The 18051-nt window shown below is 59.8% G+C and overlaps 1 protein-coding gene across 1 annotated transcript; it reads left to right on the forward strand.

The window, feature by feature from the left end:
* Positions 1-4621: 4621 nt before the first annotated feature.
* Positions 4622-16813, forward strand: PRODH (proline dehydrogenase 1). Its single transcript, XM_055797150.1, has 14 exons — positions 4622-4932; positions 5447-5655; positions 11138-11172; positions 11500-11649; positions 11793-11857; positions 12255-12371; positions 12499-12578; positions 12855-12936; positions 13258-13350; positions 13459-13605; positions 13782-13957; positions 14049-14147; positions 14535-14623; positions 15769-16813. Exons 2-14 carry the CDS (start codon positions 5498-5500, stop codon positions 15954-15956), a joined length of 1479 nt encoding a protein of 492 aa, XP_055653125.1. The 5' UTR covers positions 4622-4932; positions 5447-5497; the 3' UTR covers positions 15957-16813.
* The last annotated feature ends 1238 nt before the right edge of the window (positions 16814-18051 follow it).

The raw sequence follows: 18051 nt of genomic DNA on the forward strand, positions 1-18051 counted from the left end.
AAAAATAAATTACCTGATGCAGGAAGTCTGATGTGCCTTTCCTTGCCTCAGATATTTCCTAGACGTCCTTTCAGAGGCAACCTCTTTATATATATGTATCTTTGACCTTTATGAGTATAGGAATTCACCCAGGTATTTTCTCGTAGCTGCTGAGCCACACCAGACCTGCAGGAACTCAGAGGGAGAATCAAGAGGACATTTATTCCTTATGCTACAAGCAATTCACCAAAAATCATTGGGATGCTAGTGGAAAATGCCAGGGATCAGTGCCCAGCCCAGCTTCCCAAATCCTAGCTGTAACTGAAAGAGCAAAGTCCAAGACAGCCAGGAGATCAGCTGCAAAAAGAGCCCCCCAGCATCTCTTTCTGCCAGCTCTCACTGGGGCTCCCAACCCACAGAAACGCTCCCGGTGCTTGAGCTCCTGCCCTGTGACTCCCTAGGTAACTACCAGCAAGTCCCCAAAACTCCTTACTCCAGTCCTGTAGATGCCAGAGACGAGGTGCTGCAGCCTCACGCTGCCTGTGCAGCACCGGGATGGGGTTCATGGGAGGACAGACCACCTTCTCCACCCCACTGCCACACACCACAGCAAAGCAGAGGGGTGCTCCCAATGGTCTGTACTGCAGCACAAGCCAGAGCCACCCCCGGGAGGGTGGCAGGGCTGCTTGGAGGAGTTAGAAAGAACCAACTCAATTTGGATACACCCTGTCCTAGGGCTGGGAGCTCCTGTGCATCCCTTGAGAGTTTTATTCCCATCAGTGTGGATATTAGAGGGTCTGGGGTCTACCTGAAGAGTGGCACAGCAGGAGATGAAGCTTCTTGAGCAGAAAAATAACCCTCAGCCAGGTGATGAGCCACATGCAGTTGCAATCTGGGAAACGCTGTCCCCACCTCCACCTTCTCCTGGGTTTTGCTGGCAGGTCCATGGCAGATGGCTGCCCCTGCCCCCATGCTGGGGAAGGACCACAGCTCCTGGCCACCCCATCATGTCCTGCTCCAAGGGGCACATTTAGCAGAGCTAAACCCTGTTCCCTACACCCCTGCCTGCTTGGTGGCAGAGTGCAGATGTCCCTCCTGGCATGCTGCCCTGGGGTGGAAGCGGTTCAGTAGCACTGGTGCCGGGCATGAGTCAGGCATATGGGCAGCGTGAGAAATACTCGATGGAGAAGGATCTGAATCAGCATTCTCCAGGGAAACCGTAGAGGACGGATGCTGGGAGCGCAGGGTGCCTGGCACAGCAAGGGCTGTTGGAGCAGGCAGTGCTTGAGGGCTGGCAGAGCTACGGGACAGCGTGGATTGAGCCCTCATCCCAAGGATGGGGCAGGATTGCCCCAAGCCCAGTATTGGGCTGGGGGAAGATGATGGTGAGGAAGGCGATGCCCACACCCCAGTGATATGGCACAGCCCAGCAGCCCCTGGGTCACGCACCCATGCCTACTTCTACCAAAAGCAGGAGTGATTTCCACCTCACAGCTCTCCCTCCCAGGCGCCATCAGTGCCTGCTGCTGCTTGTTGCCATCCATTATTTTCAGTGTCAAAAATGCCTCTCGGCCGAGCACTGCCCCATGAAATATGCATGCTGTGGCCTCCCCCTTTCCAATCCTCCATCTCCTCCTGCACTAAATCCCCTTCTCCTCTATTTGTCTCACATTCAAATTCATTTCTTTCCATCTTATGGCTTCTCAAGCTATCAATAACAGTCTCTCCCCAGCTCAGCACGGTCACCACTGTGGTAGAGCGTGCCTACTGAAGGACTCAGGTGCACGTTAACAGGCCTGAGGCACACTCCTCATGTAGGATACAGCAGCATGGTTGCATTTGCTATGTGGGTACCCATACCTTCCCATGCCAGCTGCATGTCAGTAGGAGTAGACCCTAGGCATACACAATCCTCCTCTGCGCCAGCAGCATCACAGCGCTATCAAAACTAGCTGGCTGCAACAGAGTTTTTACGATCACAAACCGGTTAGCTTCAGTAAGTAGTTTCAGCACCTTGCCCTGACACAGCCACCAACCCCCCACAAAGCTTCAAAAGTTTATCTGCTGTCTTTGCTGTTTCTTCATCCTCTTCAGGCCAGTCCACCCTGCTTCTTGTTTCTCCTACATCCAGGGCACACTCTCTCTTGTCTCTCTGCTTCTTCCAAGTCTCACTTCACCCAGTCCTCCTCTTCTCTACCCCCTAGAGCTATTTAACTACTTAGCAGGAACCAGCCACAGCTGCACATTATCTGCATCAGCCAACCCACTGCCCCTTGAAGCCAGCCCACAGCTGTATATTAGCAATGTTAATTAACCCAGCTTCATTCCTCTACACAGCAGCATCTGCCTGGACCTGGTGGAGTATGGGGACAGTGGCCTGAAGGGCATAACGTTACAGCCAAAGGGTGTTGGGACCTGGGGATTAGTGCTCTGCAGGGCCATGGTGCAGTGACCCAGGGGAGCTTGGCGTGGTACCTACAGCAGCCTTGAGCATCCCTTGTTGGTCTCCCAGCCATCAGCAGGGCTGCCAGCTCAGGAATCCCCTCTGCTTCAGAAGCAGCCATCCGGAGACAAAAAACATCAGATTTCACTTCCACAAGAATGTGGGGGGGGTTATATTTCATATTTGCATTTGGATCTGAGACTAAAGATTCTCCGGAAACTCAGACCCGGTCGTGTACCACAAACTCCCCCTCCCAGCCTGGAGCTCCACCGACACCACAGGGCTGCCAGCACTGCTGGCACAACAGGCAACACTTGGAAGCTCTCCCTGCTGAGACGAGGCAGGGTCTCATTCCCCGGTCATTTCCCGGGGCTGGCTAATGCCATTAGAGCCCTTCAAGGGCATTTTCTGGGCGGCATCTGGCTGAGAAACGAGGGCCCTGCCACGGCAGGGGGATCTGGCTATGGCTGTTGGTTAACAGGGGGTCATGGCTTGGCCTGGCAGCACTGAGGCTAAAAAAGGAGTAAAAGTTGTGGCTGATTAAAAGTTTTTAATTGCAATGGTAGCATCTGCTCCGTAGGCTTTAATGCAGCTCGGCATGATGTTGGCTTTTTTTATCCAGCAGGAGTTTGAACTGCAGCCTGAGACTTCACGTGTGCAACCTCATTGCAGGAAGGAACTTCAGGCAAATTACTTCACTTTAACTAGCATGAAAGGGTTAATGCAGCTCAGGAAATGTTTTTAAGGCAATGAATGCTTTTTCATAGCTGACTTTTTACCCAGCTCTGCTAGGGGCAATGCCACCGCCTGGCTCTCACCCTGGAAGGATGGGATGTCCCAAGAGGAGATATTGCAAATGAGCTCAAGGAACCTCCACGCTTTCACTGCTAATTACAGCAATGCCAGTGCTGGAGGAAAAAAAACCTCCTGTAACTAAGTTTTCCTGTACCACTGGCCCTGTGGTAGCTGTACCTCATCCAGATCAGGCCACGCTTCTGCAGTGGTTACAGTTTGCTGGACTGGAGTTTGCTTTGGAGAAGAAAAATTTTGCATCGCAGCTGTCGGAGGCTTCTCAAAGCTTCGGGTTCTTCCTCTCCACCCCACTCCCCACTCAGGACGTGGTTTCCCACCTCAGCAAAGCTCGCAAGCCTGCTGCCGTGCCCTACCGGTGCTGCCTGCGCTGAGCATCCCCAGGCACGAGATGTCACTGAGGAGCTGGGTTTGGGCAGGGCTGCACCCGCCCGGTGCCACCCGCCGGTAGCCACGGCAAAGCTGGGGCTGGGGAAGTGGCCACGGAGGGGAGGCACGGTCACGGGGAGAGTTCACGGTCGCGAGGAGGGGATGCGGCTGTGGTGCTGCTGCGAAACGATGTTGCAAAGAGGAAGAGAGCTCCCTGCTCCCCCGGCCGGGAGTCGGGTGCCTGTCTGGCCGCGGGGTGCCCGTGAGGAGCTGGGTGGTCTCCGGAGCTCAGCACCGGCTGTGCCGGGGGGAACAGCCCAGGCAAACCCCCGCCCCGAGCGGCACAGACCCTCAGCCTTTGCCGGGGCAGGTAAAGCCCAGCCGAGGGGGCTGGTCTGCTGGCACAAGCCCCCTCCCCCCCCCCCCCCACAAGCACCCCAGCACCCTTGAACCCTGAGCAGACGAAGGAGGCTTCAGCCGAAACCCCCAAATGGTTCGTGCACAGACCAGGGGGAGCAAGCACAGGAGCAAGCACAGGGACGTGCGACATCGTCCTCCCAGCTCGGTGGGCTGGACGTGCTGCAGCCCGCCCCGGGGGCTGCTACGAGGGGAGAGGGACCCCCTTGCCGGGGGCCTGCCGGGGCTGGGCCCAGAGCCCCCCCGAGGGTCCCCCCGATGGGGCGCCCCTGGGATACCTATACCTCTCGCTGGGCACCCCCCAAGGGCACGGGGCTCCCTTCGCCGCCCCCTCGGCCCTCCCCAGCGCTGCTCCAAGGGCGAGGGGCTCCCCCAGGCCACCTCTCCCCGCCCCCCCCCCGGGGTTCCTCGGAAGGGACGCGCCCCCGGGGCAGGCTAACAGCAACGGAGAAGGCACCGGGCCGGGGGCTGCGGGAGGGGGGCGGGGCGGGCCCCGTGCCGGAGCGGCGGCAGGGCCGGGACGCGGGGCGGGGGAAGCCCGGCGGGGCGGTGCTGGGCGGGCGGTACTTAAGGCGGCAGCGGCAGGGGGGGGGGCGGCTCTGCCGTGCCCATGGCTCCACCGAGCGCTGCTCGGGCGCTCTGCGCCGTCATCCGCCTGGGTGTCCCCCGCCGGCCCCGCTCCGCGCCCGCCGCCGCACCCCGCGGAGCCGCCCCGGCGCCGGCTGCGGGTAGGGGGGCCCGGCCGGTGTCGCCCACCCCCCCTCCGCGGGGTGCGGAGCGGGGGGCCGCCGCCCGCTGTGGATTTCGGGGACCCCCGGGAGGCGTTCCGCAGCAAGAGCAGCGCCGAGCTGCTGCGGGGGCTGCTGGTGCTGGGGCTGTGCGCTGTGGGGCCGCTGGTGGAGCACAACCGCGAGGTGCGGGGGGGGGCTGCCGCTCCCGGATGGTGGGGTCTCCCGGGGGGGCTGCCGGTTCCGGGCGGGGGCCTGGCCTGGCCTGGGCGGGGGCTACCCGTCCCGGGCAGAGGCAGTGCCCCCGCCGGGTCGGAGGGGGGCTGCCGGTTCCGGGTGGGATGCCCGGCCTGGGGGGCTACTGGTTCTGGACCGGGAAGGGGCCGCCGGTCTCAGGCGGGGGGGCCTGTGCTGGCCTTGGGGGGCTGCCGCTCCGGGAGGGGGGGTCCCGTGCCGGGCCCGGGGGCCTGCTGGTTCCTGGCACAGAGGCTCTTGTGCCCGACCGGGGGAGGGCGCCGGTCCCCCGCCGCTGCGGGGGCTTCCCGCTCCGGGGGCTGCTGGTCCCGGGCGGGGGGGATTCCTATGCTGGGCCTGGGGATGCTGCCGGTTCTGTACCGGGGAGGAGCTATCTGCTCCGTGGGGCCGCCGGAGCAGGGCGGGTGCCGGCCAGCGGGGTCGCTGAGCTGCCGTTCTCCCGCAGCTGCTGCAGCTGTGCCAGCGGGTGCTGGGGCAGGCGCTGTTCGAGCGGCTGATGAAGATGACCTTCTACGGGCAGTTCGTGGCCGGGGAAGACCAGGAGGCCATCAAGCCGCTCATCCGGCGGAACCAGGCCTTCGGCGTGGGCGCCGTGCTGGACTACAGCGTGGAGGAGGACCTGAGCGCCGAGGAGGCCGAGCGCAAGGACCTGGCGTGAGTGCGGGGCCCGGGCGGCGGCGGCGGGAGCGGGCCGCTCCGCTATTGGCTGCGCCCGCCCATCCCCCCGCTCCCATTGGCTGCGCAGCGCTGCGTCGCAGCCCCGCCCCCCGAAGCGCGCCGGGGTGCGCCACCCCCCCCGGCTGCCCAGCGCCATCCCCTGCCCGCACTGGGGTGCAGACCCCCCTCTGTGCCCCCCCGCGGGGGTGTAGCCCCCCCCTCATCCCTCTGCACAAATCGGGGTGCAGCCCCCCCTCAGTTCCACCCACTGGGAGGCAGCTCCCGTCTCCATCCCTCCCTCTGCACAAACCGGGGTGCAGCTCCCTCTGTTCTTCCCACGCTGGAGTCCTGTCCCACTCAAACTCCTGCACACCGGGGTGCTGCACAGCCCCCCACCCTCCTGCATGCCCTGAGGTGCTCCCCACCTCCTTTGAGGCACTTGCCCCCCATTTCCCGTTCCATCTGGGGTGCTGCCCACACTGTCCCCCTTTCCCTTGCTTCTGCTGGGGTGCTGCCCCCCTCCACTGCCATGCATACACTGGGATCAGTCCCCCCATCCCCCTTTTTCCTACCCCCAGTGGGGTCGTGTTGCCCTGCACACACTGGGGTGCTGTCCTGCTCTAATCTCCCTTCTCCCCCACACTGGGACACCACTCCCCACATTCCTGCTCCCTCCATCCCCCACCGTGCACCCACTGGGGTACAGTCCCCCACCATTTCTGCCCCCCTGCCCCCCCATCCTGGGCAGCTTTCCCTGCCTCCTGCGCTCTGCCAAGAGCAGGTGCCAGCCCAAGTCATGGGTTACTTTCCACTATTTGGGCTCCAATTTTGGGCAGCTCAGCTCATCTGATCGATGGGCTGCTGGTGGCACCCCACAGTCACTGGGGTGGGTGGTGTGTCCCACCCACTCGGGACGAGGGTGGCCCTGCCAGAGGACACAGGCTGGGGATGCAGCACGCAGCCAGGGAAGGCTGCAGCAGCCCTGTGTCCCTGTTTGCAGCCAGGGCCACCATCCAGCTGCCACATGCTTGTCACATGGTGTTAGAAATGCAGTGGAAACTGCTTCTTGGGGTCATTTGCAAACTGGGTTTCGGGTCAGTGTGGTGATGCAGGTGCTGCTGCTGGCCTCCTCCCAGCTGCTGCTAGGAACCTTATCTCTGTGTCCCACCCAGGTGCTGCTTATCAGGGACCCCCACTTGCTGTAGCGGGGGTGGCAGTGCCCCTTGCTGCTGCTGCCAGAAATTCCTGTCAGCACCAAGGTCTCGCCTGTCTGCAGCAAGCACAGGCAGCTTGCAAGGGCAGCACTGGCATGGGAGCTGCGTGGGGGGGAGGCAGGACTGTGCCCATCCCAGCCCCTTGTGGATTGAATTGCAAACTCTTTTTTTTTTTTTTTTATATATAAAAGTTTCAAAATACCTGACTGCAGCCCCCTGGCTGTGGGATGGCTTTCTGGGAGACACAGAGCAGCGGTGTTTGCAGGAGCTGCTGGTTTCTTCCCTGGGCATGCAGCCACGGTCTGGACACATTGCTCAGCATCCCAGTGGGGGCTGAGCTGGTGGTGCTGGTGCTGGCACTGCTGCCCTACTTGGTCTGGCTGTGCCTGTGCTGAGTGCTTGCCTGTGTTGGACCACTAAGGGCTTTGGCAGGCAGGTTCTGCCCACGCCTGTGTCCTGCTTGCTCATGGGGGGCTGGATGTCAGGATTTGTGAGCTCTCAGCTGTGCTTATCCCCCACCAGTGCAGATTTGGGGGTTGCATGTGTGGGACTCCTTGCTGGATGAACTCTGCCTGTGCTGTGTGAGTCATTCCCACCCAAGAGAGCTCAGCAAAGCCACACACTGGACCCTGTTCCCCATTGCTCCCGATACCACCCTGCCTGAGCCCCAGTGGGGTTTTCCCCAACAAAGGGGGATGCCATATTGCCCAGGGATATCACAGAATGGGGACAAAGCCCAGGGGAGGTGTGGGTGGCATCAGGAGGACTGTGTTGGCCCATGCCAAGCATCGCTCTGGATCCTCCTTGGCTCTGTTCAGGGTAAAACCCCAAATCACCAGTGCTTCTGCTGGGGGTGATGCTCACGTGGTTGAGAGGGGTGAGTGGTGCTGGGCTCTGGAGTTGCATCATGTCCTCCTTTCAGCGCTTTGGGGGTTTTACCCCACTGCCAGCTGCGGAGCAGAGGCACAAACCCAGCACCGTTGTTTGGCCTCCTGGTGCCATCTGCTGTCTCTCCAAGCTGAGCTGTGCTGGCCCTACCAGTGCAGCCTTCTCTTCTGGAGCAAGTTGGAGACAACAGCAGGAAAATGCCCTTTCCTCCCCGGCAATGGGCCATGGCCACTCCTTGTCACAGGCTTTCTGGTTGGGAATACCAATGCAACGTGGGCAGGCACCGGCTTATCCTGCCTGCTGCAGGCTGATACTTGCCCTGCCCCACCTGGGCTGGCATCCAGAGCTCTGCCAGCTTGTGCCAGGAGTCCTTGGCAATGTGCTGAAGGCTCTGCCAGGTCATGGTGGCGTGGCTGGAGGAAGGTATCCTGCAGGCAGCAAGGACCTAGGTGCTGCTCTGCTCCTGGGGCAGCATGTGGGCTGGGGGCTTTGGGATGGGTGCAGCCCTGGTGGGGTGTGGAGCTGCAGTGCTGCAGCTGGGCAGGGCCTTCTGTTCCCTCTGGGGTGAAACAAGGAGCCCCCCCATAGCAGAGGTGATTATGGTCCCCTTGCATCCTTGGGGCCGTTGCTGGCTCATGGGCGTCCCAAGATGCTGGCATCATGAGCCAGAAGGTGGGTTGGGTTTGTGCTAGCATGGGCAAAGATAATCCTGCCCCAAGCACTGCCAGAAACCCTGGTCGGCTCTGACACACAGCTGGTGGACTTTGCTTCCTCTAGAGATTTCTTGTGTGGACACCCGATATCTACCCCAGTGTGGGATTACAATCCAGCCTGGCCAATCAGCCTCCCAGAGCTACTGCCTCCCCTTCTCCTTCTGCTCCCAGTGCTGCTGCCTCCCCTACTGCTGCACCTGCTGTGCTGCAGCTCCTCAGGGTCACAGCATGGTCTCTGTGGAGCTTGAAGCTGTGCAAGGAGGTCCTGTGGTGGTCCTGGGCTGGTGCATGCTGGCAACTCATGGTGCACGCTTGAAGGACTTTCCTTCTGCCAAAAGTTTTGTTTTATTCCTACCTGCCAGGTTTTAAGCATCACCCATAGCTCCAGTCTGGGCTTCACGTGACTGAGTTTTTCCTTGGGTCTGGTAACCGGGGGACAACTTCTCCCCGGTGTTCCCTCATCCCCTTTGACAGACCCATTTGCTGACAAGCAAAGCAATATGCTGTGCTTTGGCACCCTCCTGGTAACCTCCAGGGCAAAATGGATTATTGCCTACTTATTTCTGACAGGCGGACCTTTGTGCTTCTCCTGAGACGTTTTATTTGAGCCTGATCAAAAACTTCCTGAAAGCCAGTCTGCTGTGTCAGCTGCATTACCCTTCCCAGCAATCCAGCGAGCTGCATCAAGTGTTTGTAACCTGCTTTGCAGCACTTGGAAGGCCTGCTTGGTGCATGCTTTGGGCGAGTGTGAGCTCCCAGGTCCTGAGCATCCCTTGCAGGTGGCTCCTTTCTGGTTACAGCCTGCCAGAAGTGTTTGGACAGTGCCTGGAGATGTGTCCTGCTCTGGGAGACTTGCTTTTCGTTCGCAGAAGGGATGGCCAGGTAGAAGCTGGGTTAAGTGGCACTTGGTTGGTGTAGGAATGGCTTTGCTGGCCAAGACTAATATTACAAAGAAAGCAGATGATAAGCAGGAAGAGCTGTTTCTTCAGCTGGAAGGAGCTTCCTTTATTTTGCTTGATGCAGAACAATAAAATGAGCACCATGGCACTGCTTTGAATGCCCCCCTGGGGGGGGGGTGAAGGGCTCAATACAGTCATGCAGCAGGAATGCTGCTGGAAAGGGTGTATTTGCCTTCAGGAACACAAAACCCTCAAATTCAAGGGTGCTGTTTGCTAACTGAGTTGTGTGTGTTCACCCCGGGTAGGTCAGAGGAGGCTTTGCCCACAGCATCTCAGGTGTTGGACACAAGCTGTGTGTTGGAGTTCAGAGCTGTCCTGCTGCAGCTGAGACCTGCCCACAGGACCCATCTCTCAGCATGTCCTCAGAATTACAGCAGTGTCCTGCTGAAGCCTTCCCCAACGCCACACCGCCTGCTCCAAGGGGACCATCCATCCACTGAGGGCTTTGCTGTTGCATCCCGGCCCTGGGTGTATGATGTCTGCTCCCTTCTTTCTTCCATCCTCTGTATTCAGGAGCAGAAAGCTTCTTGACCTGCCTTTGTGGTAGCAAAATCAGGGAGCAGAGCCTGCTAGACGTGGTGCCTGCTACTCCCAGTGAGCTCTGACTGCTCCTGCCCCAGTTCACGCCAGGCTTTGCTGCATTTTGAGCAACGTGGGGCTGTTCCTGGCCAAGAGGAGCAGGAGGGAAAGGCTTTTCTCTGCTTGTTTATGCTTCCAGCAGCCCCTAATCCCTGTCACAGGGTCTGCATGTGAGAGAACATGTTCTGGGACCATGCCACGTGCCTCTGTTCCCTTGCGTGAGTCCTCTGGTTCCAGATGGGTGGCTTTGCTGCCTGCCTCACAGCGTGCTTCCCCGCCGTTGGGCATGGCCACTTTTGGGACAGTGACTCCAAAGAGGAGATCTCCTGGAGGAGGTGGCTCTGCTGTCACTCAGGGCTCCTCTCCAGGGGCTGGGAGAGTTCTAGGGTGAGACCCCAGGTCTGTGGGCTGGATATAGGGTGTCAGCAAGAAGGCTTGGCTGCTCAAGCTCAAGGATCTCGTGACTTGGCCAGCATCCCCCAGGCTGTCAGAGCCCTGTTATCTCTGTGGCAAAGATCTTGGGCTTGAAATTACATCCGGGATCAGCTGGAGTTGAAGCTGAGACCTTGTTTATAAGCTGTTGGCTAATGCCAAGGCACAGAGGAGCACGGGGTGGCTGAGCTGCAGGAGGGCACCCTGATGGCTTGATGCACCCTTGGAACCTAGAGGAGCCTGTTGCTTCATGGTCTGGCTGCTGGTCGTGAGGCATTGGGCTGCAGCTTGGTGCCACCACAGTGCAGACTACAGGCTAGTGTGGTTGGAGACACAGCAGCCAACCCCACCAGGGCTGACCTTGTTCTTGCCCTTGGGCTGGGCTGTTTGAGAGCAGCTCTGGACCCTGGGACAGAGCATCCTCCCTGTGCAGCCTCAGGGCCTCCAGGTAACACTTGCCTGGAGATTGAAACCCCGTTGCTTTCCATTTCTACGGATGGGTTTGGGGCATCTGACCTGCCAGCAGAGCTCATGCCAAACAGCGTTTGAGCCCGTGGCGATGGGATGGTGAGGGAAGAGCAAGGTCCAGCGCCAGGCTGGTGGCAGGGGAGCCTTGGAGCTGCCCTGGCCACCAGCGGGGGGGTGGCAGGGGAGTTGCTGACCTGGCCCTTATCTGCCTTGTTTCTCTTCTTAGCTCCTGCACCTCTGCAGCCGAGAAGGAAATGGGAGGTGAGTGACCCAGCCTCTTCTGCTGCCAGGCGATGGCCTGAAGGGTCCAGGCACTGTGAGCCTAGCGTGGGGGAAGGACCCAGCTCCCACAGCCTCAAAACATGAATTAGATGAGGAATATCTTTGTTCTTGGGCAACCCTGCTCCTTGGCAAAGGCTCAGCCTCTGCTGGGGCAACAGAGCAGGCAGGGCATGTTGCAGCCCTCAGGGGCTCTTTTGAGGTCCAAGCTGGAGCCCCCCTCCCCTGCACCCACGGCAGAAGCTCCTGGGAAGTCTTGTGGGCCATGCAGCCCTGCCGAGCTCCTACCTCCATCCTCTTCCACCCCAGGAGCAGGACAAAGGGAGAAACAATACCAAGTCCAACAAGGATTTGGGGATCGCCGCGGTGGGGTCATCAGCGCTCGCACGTACTTCTATGCTGATGAGGCCAAGTGTGACCAGCACATGGAGACTTTCCTCCGCTGCATCGATGCCTCAAGTAAGTGCTCCGTGTGTCCTGAGCAGCCCCACAGTGCTTGGGGACTACAGGAACCCTGCAACCCAGCACTGTATCTCAGGTGCCTTCCTTCTGCCTGAGCATCCTGCCTGTCGGGCTAGCTCTGTCTCTGTGGCTCCATCCAGGTGGCAGCTCAGAGGACGGCTTCTCGGCCATCAAGCTGACGGCACTGGGCCGGCCTCAGTTCCTGGTGAGTGTTGAGGCTGTGACCAGGGTGAGGTGGGTCAGAGCCAGGGCAACAGGTAATGCTTGTGTGGGAGCAGGTGCTTTGGGGTGCCAGGTTTGCTGCAGTAGCCTCTTTACTGATGGTAGAAAGCAGTAGACACCAACGGGTTGTCCCCAAGAACCACCCTGGAGACCCTGCCTCAACTTCTGGGGATGCATGGATAGCTCAGAAGTGTAAAGGTCTCAGCATGAGGGTGTGGGGGTCTGTACTGCTAGGCTTGGCCCCTGCTTGGCCAAAGTGCCCTGCTATAGGGTCGGGATCTGCCTCAGGCTGGGTATGATCTTGCAAAGCCCTGGCATGATAGGCTCCAAGCCAGCTGGGCTCCAACCCAGGTGTCTCACCTTGAGCTCTGTACCCACAGCTGCAATTCTCGGAGGTGCTAGTGAAGTGGCGGAGATTCTTCCACCAAATGGCTGCGGAGCAGGGCCAGGCTGGGCGGGCAGCGCTGGAGATGAAGCTGGAGGCGGAGAAGCTGCAGGTGAGGCAGTGGTGTCTGAGGGAGGAGGCTGTGCTGCCAGGGATGTGCTGCTGGAGGTGGCCGATGGCTGTAGCAGCCCTGACCTGTGACAGTAGCCCCTTGGCACTGATGCTCCTTTTGGTGGTAGGAAGCCCTGGCCAACCTCGGCATCGCGACCAAGGCGGAGAGCCAGCACTGGTTCACAGGCGAGAACCTGGGCATGAGCGGGTAAGCTGCCTGTGACCTGGGCGTACTGCGGGATGTGGATGCTGGGGGGAACCTCATCCCACTTCCCAGGATGGTGGGGCAGCAGTGAGGGGAGGTCTTCAAAGGCCAGCGCTGGCTTAGCACAGCGACCAAGCATAGAGGTCTGGGTGGAGGTGACAAGATGGGTCAGGGTGACACGCGCCACACACCCTGTTTGCTGGTGGGGGTCAGGAGCTGGTAGAGACCCCCTCCCTGCCCCTGCAAGACACCAGTATGGACCTGGCTCTCTGCTCCCAGCACTGTGGACCTGCTGGACTGGAACAGCCTGATCGACAGCCGCACCAAGCTCTCCAAGCTGCTGCTTATCCCCAACATGCAGGTGGGTACCCATCTACGCTACCGCCGGAGCAGCCCCACAGGGAGGGCACTGGGGGTTTTGGGGAGCTGGGTGTGTGTCTGCTGCCCCCCAGCCCTGCCTGGTAGCTTGCTGGTGGCTGTGGTGCCGGTTGGCATCTGTGCTGTCAGGGCCTGGCCGTGCTGTGATCCAGTGTGTGCAGCCAGCAAGCTGGCAGGGTGGGCACCCTGTGCTGGCCGGTGGGTGCTGGGGAGCTGGCGTGGGCAGTGGCCCTGGGGATGGGCTTTTCCCAGAGGGTGTTTGTCTCTCCTGTGGGCAGGGTGCCACAAGCTGTTGTCATTTCAGACAGGGCAGCTTGAGCCTCTGCTCTCACGCTTCACTGAGGAGGAGGATCTGCAGATGAAGCGGATGCTGCAGCGGATGGATGTCCTGGCCAAGGTAAAGAAGCGCTGGGGCTGGGGGAGCTGCGCATGAGCACTGCTGCAGAGGGGGAGACATGTAGCAGGTGGCCCCGTGAACCCAACCTGCATGTCACTCACCCCCCAGAGAGCCGTGGAGAAGGGTGTGAGGCTGATGGTGGATGCAGAGCAGAGCTACTTCCAGCCAGCCATCAGCCGCCTCACCCTGGAGATGCAGCGCCGCTTCAACAGGGATCGAGCGATTATCTTCAACACCTACCAGTGCTACCTGAAGGTGAGGTCCGGCAGGAGGCTGGGCAGGAAGGACCTGCTGGAGCAGCTGGATGGAGACCTTGGGTCCTGAAGCCATGGCGATGCAATGGTGCAGCTCCAAGGCTGGCTGCCTGAAGGTGCAGTGCAGAGGTGACACTGGTGCGATGACCTTGTGCCATCTCTTCCTTCTGGTTGCAGGAGGCTTATGACAATGTGACAGTGGATGTGGAGCTGTCACGCAGGGAGGGCTGGCACTTCGGCACCAAGCTGGTCCGTGGTGCCTACATGGAACAGGAGCGGGAGAGGGCGGCCCAGATTGGCTATGAGGATCCCATCAACCCCACCTATGAGAAGACTAATGAGATGTACCACAGGTAGGGGACAGCCCTAGCCATGGTCCTTCCTCCCGCCCCACCAGGCACATGCTCGAGTGGCCTCACCACACAACCTCAAACTGTCTTACAGGTGCCTGGATTATATCTTGGAGGAGATCAAGCACAGCCGGAAAGCCAATGTGATGGTGGCATCTCACAACGAGGACACAGTGAAGTTCACCCTGCGCAGGTGTGTGCCAGGGAGGCAGCATGGCATGGCAGGGACTGGGGGCTTGAGGGATGTGGGGGCCCAGTAAAGCCCCGTGGTGAGATGTGCTGTGACTTGTCAGGTCTCCTGTGTGCTCCCCTGTGGGATCCTAGCTTCCATCTGGTGCTCAGGGCTTGGAGCTGGGGCACAGCATGGTAGCCCAGAGCAGCTAGAGCTAGCCTCGTTCCCCAACCCAGAGGCTGTTTTAAAAACAAATCCCTGCAGTCCTTGCATTCCAGCGTCCATCTGGGACATGGTCAGTGCCGTGCTCTCATACTTGGAGATGATCCCTGCTCCTCTGGCAGGACATGCTGCCCCTGCATGCTCTGCTGTCTCTGCTCTTCCCTAATGCCAAGACTTGGCTTGCAGGATGATGGAGCTTGGGATCCATCCCTCAGAGAAGAAGGTGTATTTTGGGCAGCTGCTGGGCATGTGTGACCAGATTACCTTTCCCCTGGGTGAGTGCTGGGAGCTGGGGGGACTTGGCAAACATGCTGCTGCCCCACCTTGACCCCTGCGGTCTCGCTGAGTAGATGCTGTGGGGTCTGAAGGGTGGATGGAGCCAGGCTATGGAGCAGGGCTGGCTGAGGACAGTGCCTTGTTGCCTCTTCCCCAGCTGCGTGGAGTGCTGTGACCCCTGCACGAGTTTTGGGGATGATGTAGATGTAGAATCACATCTGTCTCCTTGGAGGCCCCATGAGACCATAATGGCTGGGCAGGGAGATTCCTGCTTTGGACTACAAGCTGAGATGGGGGTACTCCTAGGAGGGGCAGAGGCTGATCCTGGCAGCCAGGAAGCCCCTCCTGTATGTCCCTGGTCTGGGAGTGCTGCTTTGATCTGCTGGAGGTGCACATCCAGCCCTGGCCTCTCTGCTGCTGGAGTGGCAACAGCCTCTTGCATGACCTTGTCACTTCATCTGCTGATGGCCCAGGCAGCGGAGCAGAGCTCTCAGGGGTCCTGGCAGAGGGACTTGCAGGGGTCCAAGGCAGCACGGCTTAGGTCAGGGACTGACTCCCCCTGCTCATACCAGTGTCCGGTGTGGAGAGCCGAGGCCAGGAGAGCAACAGGAGGCAGACCGGGCAGTTGTCCAGCGTGGATGCTGCTCTGTCCTGGAGTTCCCCTTGCAAGCGGGGCTTGGCTGCCGGTCTGCAACCTCCTCTGGTCATGCTGGAAAAATGTGTTAACTTGATGTTTCTGGTTGAATGCTTCTTGAATTGGCCCAGCCCTGGCTGCTGACATTCCCAGGGCTCCTGGTGACCTCGGCCCGCTCCCCCTGGCGCCTTCCCAAGCTCCGGGTGCTGAGATGGGGAGGGATGTGCTGCCGCTCCCCCAACCTGGGCAGGCTCACGGGGCTGCTCCTGGGACTCCTCTCCCTGGTGCTCAAGCGCAGCCTCCAGCTGCTGCAGCCCTCCTGCCCACCATCCCTGCTCCATCAGCACAGCCCCAGGGGCGTGGGAGAGCTGGGGGCTGTAAGGGAGGCTTTTTCCCTTATTTCTTTTTATTTTGCTCTTTTTTTTTTCCTCTCTTTTTTTGGTTTTTGGGGGGTTTTGGTGGGGTTTTTTTCTTTCTTGTTACTTCCTTGACCAGCCTTTCTCCCTCCAGGTCAAGCTGGTTTCCCTGTCTACAAATATGTGCCCTACGGACCGGTGAATGAGGTGCTGCCCTACCTGTCCCGGAGAGCCCAGGAGAACAGGGGGTTTATGCAGCGGGCGAACCGGGAGCGGGACCTTCTCTGGAGGGAGGTCAAGAGGCGGCTTCTCGCAGGCAGCCTCTTCAGCCCCAGCCACTAACCTCACCCTGGCACCCAGCCCAGGGGCTCCTGTGCCTTCATCTATAACCACTACTGCCCTTCCCCATCCTAATTCTGCTGCAGTCCCCCCCCCCAGCCCCCCTTGTCCTGGGAGGGGATGTGTCCTTATCGCTGTTTGAACCACATACACCTTCTGGAGGTCACTGCTGTAGGGTTGCCCCAGCTGGCACTGCCCCAGGGGATGTCCCTCTGCTGTGCCAGGGGCTCCTGGGCTGTCTCAGGGGAGATGCTGGGGCTCCTCTGCCAGACCTCCTGCCTCTGTGAGCACTGTCCCGGGGTTTTCCCCTTGCAGGATTGCACAAGGGGCTTTGGCCACCCGCTCCGTGCCACAGGCTCAGGTCTGGGGCAGGCTGGGTGGCTCGGGAGCAAGCTGGCCTCTGCCAGAAGCGCCTCCGGCCTCTGCCACAGCTGGGGCTTAGTCTCTTTCAGCTCTGTGGAGACAGATGCCAAAGCAGAGCCTACCGTGGGTTGCTGGGCAGGGGCAGGGCGAGTCCCTGCTGCCTGTCCCAGGGCAGATGCTACCTGGCTGCTCAGCAGCTTTGCACAGATCAGAGCTGGGTGTCCCCACATCCCACCAGGCTAAGCAGAGCCGAAGCCCCGTGGGGTTGCCCATCCTCAGGCATGCCTCCAGCAGGGCAGGAGGGGTGAGGGGAGCTGGCTGGTCCCATCCCCGCACTGTTCCTGCCCTGCCCACAGTCCCAGCTCCAAGGATGGGCCAGGTCTGTGCTGCAGGCGGGGGCAGTGATGGCGTGGGAGCACCAGGAGCCAGACCACAGCTTGGCTCTACTATACACTGGATTTGCAGAGTGATGATGATTAAATCATAACTGTTCTTGCTCCTGTCTCTCTCTTGGACTTACAATGGGCAGCCATCTGTCCCCAGGCCGTGCTTCACTGCCCTGGTCTCAACGGGAGGTTAGTGCCTGCCCTCGGCCCCCTCCAGCTGCGTGTTTGGGCTGGAGCTGAGGCTGAGGCTTGGGGAAAGGAGCTGGAGACAGGCTGTGCCGAGGCCAAGCTTCTCCAGGCCTGGGAATGGAGCTGTGTGGAGCTGTCTGTGATGGGCTTTGGGGAAGCAGGGAGACCTGGAGTATCCTACTAGGTGCAGAGGGAGGATGGCAGCTGTGGGAGAGCCTCTGCTCCCCCAGAGATCTGCTTTTGGGGGACGTGCACCTTGCAGGCTGTGCCTGAAATTAGGGGCAGTTTGTCCTGGGCTTGTTTTGGGCTGTGCAGGACCGCAAGCACCTCTGGGAATCCTTGCCTGGCACCTGAGAAACCATCTCCTTTTTCCCCAGGTCAGTCCCTCCGCTTCTGGTGAGCCACCCCTAAGCCAAAGGGGTGAAGTTTAGGCTTTCCAGAGATGTTCACCTATTGCCTCTTCTCTAGCTGAGATTCCCATGCCTTAATAACACCCAGAGGAGCAGGGAGCATGGCTGGAGCACGGGGCCAGGGTTGCTGGTATTTAAAAGCAGTGCTGGTTCAGGCAGCAGCTGGGGTCCAGCTGTTTCAGGAAGGAGAGGAGATGTACTCCCAGGACTGGGCTGCCTCCAGCCCATGCAGGATGCTGCAGCGGTGGCATGGACCAGCCTGCTTTTTTGGAGTTAATCCCCTCCCCAGCCCTCTTTCCAGGACAGAAACGTCAGCTCCACTGCATGTGTGCAGGGGAAGTGCTGCTTGCTGCTCTCTGCAGGGGCTGTGTGTGGGTGCAAGGTAGCCTACCCAAGGTACTGGATGCCCTTGCAACCCCCCAGATCCCCATGTTCTCAGCAAATTTTACCTGTGCTCAGCCAGAAAACATCAACCACTCCTCTTATTTCTGGGTGCATTGATCCAACCAAACCCTCCCTCTATCTTAGGCTTTCCCCACGCTGCCCAGTTTTGGCTTTTGCTGCTGGAAGCTGCTTTCTTCTAGCCTCGAAGGAAGAGGAGGCATGAACCAGTAGTGGGTATACTGGTAACTCGTGCTGCAGCACGCTTGCTTGCAAGGATGCTGGCTACAGCAGCAGGGGGAGTTGCATGGGGAAAGAGCCTGTATCCTTGCAGCAACCATCTCGGCAGCCTTGTGCTCAAATGCCATG

The sequence above is a fragment of the Falco peregrinus genome, chromosome 2 (genome assembly GCF_023634155.1).
Source record: "Falco peregrinus isolate bFalPer1 chromosome 2, bFalPer1.pri, whole genome shotgun sequence".
Classification (NCBI taxonomy): domain Eukaryota; kingdom Metazoa; phylum Chordata; class Aves; order Falconiformes; family Falconidae; genus Falco; species Falco peregrinus.